The 8,874-nt window shown below is 53.1% G+C and overlaps 1 protein-coding gene and 1 pseudogene across 1 annotated transcript; one reads left to right on the forward strand and one right to left on the reverse strand.

Moving 5' to 3' along the window:
• Positions 1 to 511: 511 nt before the first annotated feature.
• On the reverse strand, positions 512 to 3,701 carry TEKT2 (tektin 2). Its single transcript, XM_007979419.3, has 9 exons — positions 3,546 to 3,701; positions 3,335 to 3,460; positions 2,605 to 2,810; positions 1,940 to 2,083; positions 1,742 to 1,856; positions 1,476 to 1,583; positions 1,204 to 1,347; positions 978 to 1,057; positions 512 to 813 (listed from the first exon to the last, which is right to left on the reverse strand). Exons 1-9 carry the CDS (start codon positions 3,699 to 3,701, stop codon positions 600 to 602), a joined length of 1,293 nt encoding a protein of 430 aa, XP_007977610.3. The 3' UTR covers positions 512 to 599.
• On the forward strand, positions 3,682 to 8,655 carry LOC103225120 (dolichyl-diphosphooligosaccharide--protein glycosyltransferase subunit MAGT1 pseudogene; annotated as a pseudogene).
• Positions 8,656 to 8,874: the final 219 nt, after the last annotated feature.

Below are 8,874 nucleotides of genomic sequence, written 5' to 3' on the forward strand. Positions count from 1 at the left end.
GGCCCGGAGTCTCGGCGCCGCGCAGCTCCCGCCAGCCTGTGCTTTGAGTCCCCGTTCTTCCCGCTCCTCACTACTGGGCTAACTGGATGGGAAGGCCGCTATGGGGTCCCTGGGCGATGGGCACTGAGCCGGACCACTGGATCACTTCAGGCCACTGCCTTCTGCAGGCGAGCACCCCTAACTCCGCACCCCCAGCCGGCCCTCTCCACCGAGGCCAGGACCACCCCCAAGCCCTCCCACCAGGCCCTTGCCCGCTGTGGGCCTCCCTTAAGCATCAAGAGGGCGGACCAGGGGCCAGCTGGGGCACAGCCAGGTAGAGGCTGCGCTGCTGGAGCCCAGGAGTGCTGGCCCAGCCCAGAGAGGGGTTCCTTGAGGGGAGGGGAAAGATTGGGATTTGGTACATGGAGTGCGGGGGAATGGTGTTCCCCGTCTTTACTCCTCCATAGACAGGAGGGTGTCCAAGAACCCTCTCCCTGCTGGCTACCTACAGTGGGGCAGAGAACAGCCGGCCTGAGATCCTCTGCATTTATTCCATTCATTCTCTCCTCCCCCCTTCCATTGCCCACCCAACCCTGCACTCCTCCCGTAGTCCTCCAAGGCTAGGCCAGCTCCAGCTGGCAGCTTTTGAGTGGACTCAGGGTGCTATTTGTGGTACGTGTGAAGGTGTCCACCTCAGGCACGAACTTCTCAGCGGGCACGGTCAGCTTGCGCCGCATGTCCATGCACTTGGTGTCCAGCAGCATGGAGTTGGCCTTGCAGGCAATGTCAGCCTGCAGCCGGGCCAGGTGCTTGTACAGGGCGTCCAGTGCGTCCCTAGGGAAGGGCATTGACAACCCCCAGCCCCCATGAGGCTGGGAGGCCTGGGCTGAGTGCACAGCCTTTAGTCAGGAAGACAGCCCCAGGGAGCCAGCAGGCAGCAAGAGGCCCCACTGCTGGGCATCGTCTCACTGCTCCTCCCACCCACTCCCAACACCTACTGTGCTTGTGCCAGCTTCTGCTTCAGGGCAGCGATGGTTTCCTCTAGCTGGTGAACCTCGTCAGTGAGGCCATACTGTGCCTGCAGGCAGAGGGGTTGGGAGTTCCAAGTCAGCCACACTGTCCTTTACCTGAGTGCTGCCCCGTGACAGCAGTGCCCTTGCTCCATCAGGAATATGAGAAAACCTTGGCCAGGGGGTCCGTGCCCCCACTGGGACCCCCTCTCACCTGGTCCCGGCAGAGTTCCACATTGGGCCGGTAGGTTCTGGCCTCTAGCCGGGTATGGGACAGCTTCAGGCTCAGGAACTTTGTACGCAGATCCTCCTCCAGGTGCCGGATGTCCTCCTGCAGCTCAGCGATCTCCTCCAAGGTCTGCAGGGGACAGAGTGACTGGTTTCCACCTGCTGGACTCACCGTACACGCCTGATCCAGTGCCTCCTGGCGGGGGCATGCGGCTCCTCATCCCACAGCAGGAAGTCCATGCCCTGGGAGACGCTCACATTCTTCTCTTGCCACTTGAGCTCACTGTACACTTTCTCCATCTCCCGCAGCCGCTTCCTGAAGGCAAATTCCGTTGCAACTCTCTGGGCTTCAAGCTCGTTGTTGGTCTGAAGGAGAAAACACAGGGCAAGGGAAGGATCTATACTCACGGCTGCCTGAGGATATTACTCAAGCGAGGGGCAGGGGGCCACATGCACAGCAGGGAACAGAAGATAAGGGCTGAGCACACACTGGGGCCATCCATTAGCTGTGGGTGGCCCGTCACCTCAGCAATAGTTAGAGCAATGGCCTCCCTCAGCTCCGTGGCTGCCTTCATCTCAGCCTCCCCTCGGTCCTTGTTGAACTGACTGAAGTCATCCCACTGCTGGAGTGTGGTGGAGCTGCAGGTGGCAGGAAAAATGGAGGTCATGAGGGTGTGGCCTGGGAGGGGAGGAGAAGAGACTGGCTGAAACATTCTTCTTACCCATCAGGGACACGTGTGGGGTCGACCTTCAGCGAGATGTTTGGGGATCTGAGGTTGAGAGAGAGACAGCCTCTGTCGATCTCCAGTGTCTCCATTTTGCCCCTATGGTCGGAGTTGAGCTGCTGTCGGACTTCCTGCAGGAGGCTGGGGAAAGCGCAGACTCCATCAGGACCATCCCCCAAGGCCCAGAGGCAGGCCTCACCGTATGAAGGGAACACTGCGGGAAGAGGAGGCTGGGATGACCCTTCCCAGCAGAAGACAATGGAGCTGCAACTGCGGAGACCAAGAGCAGCACAGCTGGATGAAAATGCTGCCCCCATGCGCCTACACACCCGTGGGGCACACGGATGTAGCTGTGCTCACAAAGGCTCATACGCACACACTCACAGGAGCTACTCAGGGGTGGTGGCAAATGCGTGTCACCTCTCATGCTTCCAATCGGTGGTACTGGCTGTCCAGGGCAGGGTGGTGAGAAGTATTCCGAGCCCATGTCCAGGCAGTGGGAAAAGTGCTACCATTGATGAGTGGTTTCTGTCACAGGCACCAGAGGGCCAAAATGTAGCACGAGAGCCAGTTGCTCCTCATTCACAATATCTGTGTTCCACATTGAAGGCACACAGCCTCCAGGGGCTTGTGAACATACGGACGACCTGCCTCTCCCTTACCACAGCTGCTCGAAGGCCTGGCTGACCTTCTGTTGCAAGGCCTTCTTGGTGGCCTCGATGACCTCCACCTCTTTATGCAGCTCATCCTCCACAGGGTCCTTCACCACATCAATGTCTCGCCGGCTTTCCCGCAGGGTCAGGCACTCAATGGCCACATCCAGAGGTAGGTTCTTGGCCTGCAGGTTTTGCTCTGCTGAATCCTTCATCTAGAAAAGAGGGCGCGGCCGGGCATGGTGGTTCACGTCTGTAATCCCAGCACTTTGGGAGGCCGAGTCGGGTGGATCACTTGAGGTCAGGAGTTTGAGAACAGCCTGGCCAAAATGGTGAGACCCTGTTTCTACTAAAAATACAAAAATTAGCTGGGAATGATGGCGCACGCCTGTAGTCACAGCTACTTTACTCAGGAGGCTGAGGCAGGAGAATCGCTTGAGCCCAGGAGGCGGAGGTTGCAGTGAGCTGCGATCGCACCGCTGCACTCCAGCCTGGGCAACAGATCCAGACGCCGTCTCAAAGAAAAAAAGAAAAAAGAAAAGAAAAAGAAAAGAAGGGGCAGGAGGGCTGGTGGAGCCATCCATGGGGAAGTAGCACTTGTCCCCACTTTAGCAGGGAGCCAGTGACTCGGATGGACACGCCACTCATGACCCCCCATCAAGGGTTTCTCAACCCAGCCGTGGGGAAGGGGGGGGAGGTTTTGGCAGCAGCCCCCAGGCACCCAGTCCTGGCTTCCTGCCTGTGTCAGGGCGTCGATCTCGGCATCTAAATCTGTCAGACACTTGTCCAGCATCTCCTTCCACCGGTTGACAGTATCAATCCTCTCCACCAGTCGAGTCCTGTTGTCATGTTCATCCCAAATGGTCTGAGAGAGACAGGGCCAGATAAATAGGGTGTCACAGGGTTGGGGGCTATCCCTTTGCCCACCCAGCTGAGTTCCCGACACCAACCTGGTTGTTGGTCTCATTGCGGAGCACCCGGGCCTCCTGGCGGATCTGATGGGAAGCATCTCGCTGCAGCTGGGCATTGGTGGATAGCAGGTAGCTGTTAGTGTGCCAGTCGGGCAGCTGGAAGCGCTGACTTGGCTTGACGCTCAGCGTGGCCATGGCACAGAAACCAGAAGGGTCAGAAACCCCTAGGCCTGTTCACAGACACCACCTGCAGGCAAAACACGGCTGTGGGAGACCTTTCAGGAGAGGTCTCCTGGATCACACGCCCCCTAGGCAGAACTTGTTCCTGTCCATTTTGCTCTGAGCCCCCTCCTGCTGGAAGCCTGCTTGGAGACAGCCCTTGCTTTGCTCAACTTTGTGTGAGGCATTAAGTAAGTTTCCCTCCCTCCTGTCCCGGGGCGGACACAAACCCCTGGACCTTGCAGGTCCTGGAGCAGGTAAAAAGGAATAATGATGGAGTCCCGGAAGCCTCGAAGTGTGTGTGAAATGCCAAATGCCTTGGGGTGGGGGTGGGGGGGTAGGAGGATGTCAGAAAAAAATAGCCCTAATGCAGTTTCCACACCTGCCACCAGCCAACCATGCCTTGTTGAGCTTCCTTTCCTTTCTTCCCCACGCTGCGGGCCAGGCCCCGTGGGGGATCTAAGGGCAGGAGCCCTGTTCTCTCTCTAGGGACGCGTGCCTGTTGGCACTGGGGAGCTGGGGGGCGGCCCCCTCCCCGTCTGGTAGCCGCCACGCGCTCCTGCCCCTTCGCCCTCGCCTACTGTTGGAGCGGGAGGCGGGACGGGGAGGGCCCCGTGGGAGGGGCTGGGGTCAGGCCGGTTCCCCGCCGAACCGCTTTCTTCCCCTCCGCAGGATGATCGCCTTTGATTTAGATCAGTACCCCGGTCCGGCGCGGAGGAAGGGGGCGCCCCCGCTCTCCTGGCTACCTTACCTACTTTCCTGCTTCGCTCTCCGCGCCCCCCGCTCTGAGCGCCAATGTTTGGCACCCCCGGTTGCTAGGCAACCACCCCTCCCCCCCCGCGGCCTACTTGGCCTGGGTGCTTCGCTTGGCAACCGCGGCGGCCTAGGGCGGCGTCCCCGGAGGCCTTTAGGGTAGGCGAGGGGCGGCCGGCAGAGCCTGAGAGAGGTGGGGGGCATCAGCGCAGCGCTTTCACTTGATTTACAAATTAAATGAACATTTGTTGTTTTCTCAGACAGGGTCTCGCTGGGTCGCCCAGGCTGGAGTGCTGTGGCTCAGTCTCGGCTCACTGCAACCTGGATCTCCCAGGCTGAAGCGATTCTCCCACCTCGGCCTCCCGAGTTAGCTGGGACCACAGGCGCATGCCACCACTCCCGGCTAAATTTTAAAAAAAATTTTAGTAGAAACGGGGTTTCACCATGTTGCCCAGGCTGATCTCAAACTCCTGGCCCCAGGCGATCCGCCCATCATGGCTCCCAAAGGGCTGGGATTACAAATGTGAGCCACTGCCTGGGCCTAAACATTTTTATTTTGATAAAGGTATGCATAGACATGATAGAAAATATGAAACCGGGCGCAGTGGCTCACGCTTGTAATCCCAGCTACTCCAGAGGCCCAGGCGGGAGGATTGCTTGAGGCTAGGAGTTCGAGGTCAGCCTCAGAAACAGTGGTTGCCACCAAACGAACAGCACATAGAAAAAGTAGGCCGGGAGCAGCAACTCAGGCCTGCAATCCCAGCATTTTGGGAGGCCGAGACCAGGTGGATTGCTTGAGTCCAGGAGTTGGAGACCAGCCTGGGCAACATGGCGAAATCCCATCTTTACAAAAGATACAAAATTTGGCCAGGCACAGTGGCTCACGCTTGTAATCCCAGCACTTTGGGAGACAGGCAGGTGGATCACCTGAGGTCAGGAGTTCGAGACCAGCCAGCCTGGCCAATGTAGTAAAAACCTGTTTCTACTAAAAATACAAAAATTAGCTGGGCGTGGTGGCAGGTGACTGTAATCCCACCTACTTGGGAGGCTGAGGCAGGAGAATCGCTTGAACCCAGGAGGCAGAGGTTACAGTGAGCCGAGATTGTGCCATTGCACTCCAGCCTGTGTGACAAGAGTGAAAAAAAAATTACAAAAATTAGCCAAGTATGGTGGTGTGCACCTGTAATCTCAGCTACTAGGGAGGCTGAGGCAGGAGAATCGCTTGAGCCTGGAGGCAGAGGTTGCAGTGAGCCGAGATCGTGCCACTGCATTCCAGCCTGGGTGACAGAGTGAGACTATGTCTCAAAAATAAATAAATTAATTAAAATTAAAATCAGGTGCACTCCCCAGCAGGTCCCCTCCAGCAATGGACATATAGTTAATGTTGTTTGCAACAGTTCTTCTATTCGGTCCTGCCCAACAACTTTGCCCATCTTGAAGGTCATACAAGGAATGACCAAGGGATGATAATCATGTTTGGAGAGGGCACAACCCTGAGAGAGGTAACTGGGGTATGAGAAGCAATGCTCTAGTGGCACGCACCTATAATCTCAGCTACTCGGGAGGCTGAGGCAGGAGAATTACTTGATCCTGGGAGACAGAGGTTGAAATGAGCTGAGATCGCGCCCCTGCACTCCAGCCTGGGAACAGAATGAGAATCTGTCTCAAAAAACAAAACAAAACACAAAAAAACAGAGAAGCAATGCTCAATATTCAACCATTTCTTTAAAAAAAGAGAGAAGGGAAAAAAAAATGTGTCTTATGTCTAGTACTGTTCTAGGGGTTGGAAAAATATTAACATTTAATCTTCACAACTAATAGGTGAGGTGGGCACTGTCCCTACTTTCTTAGGTAACAAAAGAGACACACTGCTAAAAAGCAGGGAGGGAAATCCAGGTGTTCTGGGCCCACCCAGAGGACCCTCTGCTGTGCTCCACACTGCCTCTCGTGGGGTGCTGGGATAGAGAGGAAGACAGGTGTGCAGGCCTGGTCCTGTTCTGAGGGCTTTGCTGAACCAGATCCTATGAGGTGGGTACTGTTACCATCTTCACTTTACAGGCAGGGAGACTGAGGCACAGGCCAGTGAGGACGTGCCCAGGTCACATCACTAACAAGTGGTACAGCCTGGATTGAAACCCAGGCAGATGGGCCCAGGGGCCAAGCTCAGGTTTAATGGATGAGAGAAAGAAGTCCCAGAAGGGTCCATCAGTTGTTAAACATCATTGGAGGGATGGGAAGAACGGTAGAGAACCAAGGGCTTGGTAGGCAATTGAGGGATGAGGTTGGCTTTTGAGCAGTTTGAATGTGTTCGCAGTGGATCCAGCTGCTGCCCGGCAGGCATTTAGGTTTTTGTTTTGTTTTGTTTTGACAGAGTCTTGCTCTGTTGCCCAGGCTGGAGTGCAGTGGCACGATCTTGGCTCACTGCAACCTCCCTTCCTGGGTTCAAGTGATTCTCCTGCTTCAGCCTCCTGCTTCAGCCTCCCTCTCCTGGGACTACAGGCATGCGCCAACACACTTGGCTAATTTTTATATTTTTAGTAGAGATGGGGTTTCACCATGTTGGCCAGGCTGTTCTCAAACTCCTGAACTCAGGTGATCTGCCTGGCTTGGTCTCCCAAAGTACTGGGATTACAGGCGTGAGCCACCGTGCCCGGCCTGATTTGTTAATTGCAAGTCATTCAGCAGGACTGAAGCCAGAACACTATTTCCCAAACTCCTTTCATTACAGGGTATGTTTTTCCACAGGTTGTTTTGTAAACTCTCATATATGACTTGTAAACTGGACATGAACAAGAATTTGTGATATAGCCTCTTTACCAGGATTGAAGAAGACAGAAAGAAAAAAATCTTTGACAAATTAATTGCAGGAAGAAATTATCACATTTTGGCTTACATATTTTGCAACAGCGGTATAACACAAAGAAGTAAGCAAATATGGCAGAAGTGTGGCGCCTTTGGTGTCTACTTTTGACCATAGTGGTGGCCCTGGTATTCGTGGCTCCCGGGACTCCTACACATCCTGCCCGATGGAAGAAGGTGTTGGCCAAAAAGGTCAGCCAGCTGATGGATTGGACCAAGAAAGACAGAGTGATAAGAATGAGTGACACCATGTTCTATCATTTTGTATTAGATGCACCAAAAAACTATTCTGTTATTGTGATGCTTACTGCTCTCCACGAGTTCAATTCATGTGTCATGTGCAAAGGTGCTGCCGAAGAATTTCAGATCTTGGCAAACTCCTATCAAGGCCCTGGTGCATTCACCACAAAGGTATTTTTTGCAATGGTGGATTATGATGAAAGCCCTGAGGTCTTTGAAGTGCTCCAGGTGACGTCAGTTCCGAGTTTCTTCCACTTTTCTGCCCAGTGGAAATTTACAACAGATGACATTTATAATTTGAGAGGAAGGGATATCGTTGCTGACCAAATGGCTGAATGGGTAGCAGAGAGAACACATGTCAGCGTCAGAATCAGACAGCCTACAAATTATGATGGTCTCCTCAAGCTGGGGACACTTTTGGCTCTCACTGGTGGACTTGGGTATTTCTTGAAATGGAATAGGAAATCTATTTCTTGCAGAATCTTGTGCGAAGTTTTAACTCTGTGCTTTGTGATTGTGATGACGTCTGGTCAAATGTGGACTTACATAAGAGGAGAACCATATGTCCAAAGGGACCCTCGCACAGGACATAAGCATTATATCAGCAAATTTAGTCAGGCTCAGTTTGCAGCAGAAACATTCATTATTTCCCTGTTTAATATGTGTGTTACCCTGGGAGTGGTGCTGTTAGATAAGGCTGCCACCTCGACGATGAACATCATAAAGAGAAAGATGATGTGTCTGGCTGGTATGTGTCTTGTTGCCATATTCTTCAGTTGGCTGCTTTCCCTCTTTAGATTTAAAGTACCTGACTATCCATACAGGTTTCTCTGGGATTAAAAAGGATCCTACAGATATAGACAATGAAGCAAGAAATTTGGAAAAAAAAAAAAGTGAAGCAGAAAAATGTAAACTCATAACTTTTTAAAGTAATTGAGATTTCACCAAAAGAGACCATAAGTGCCTTCAGTGCTTTCAAAATCTGTGAAGTATTATAGTTTGTGTCTTCTCTGTTCTTAATTTTTCTCCCCCAGTGTTATAGATTACTTCAAGTTGAATTATTAAAATCTTTAGAGAGTACAACTTTCATCGAATCAGGACAATGTTTTACAATGTTTAAAAGTACTTCAGTTAATATTAATACTTGGTTAGCTGATTTTATTCTAATACGAAAAATAATCTTTTTTCTTTTTTCTTTTTTGACATGGAGTCTCGCTCTGTTGCCCAGGCTGGAGTGCAGTGGCGCGATCTTGGCTCAGTGCAAGCTCCGCCTCCCAGGTTCACGCCATTCTCCTGC

Source organism: Chlorocebus sabaeus, chromosome 20 (assembly GCF_047675955.1).
Source record: "Chlorocebus sabaeus isolate Y175 chromosome 20, mChlSab1.0.hap1, whole genome shotgun sequence".
In the NCBI taxonomy this organism is placed as follows: Eukaryota; Metazoa; Chordata; class Mammalia; order Primates; family Cercopithecidae; genus Chlorocebus; species Chlorocebus sabaeus.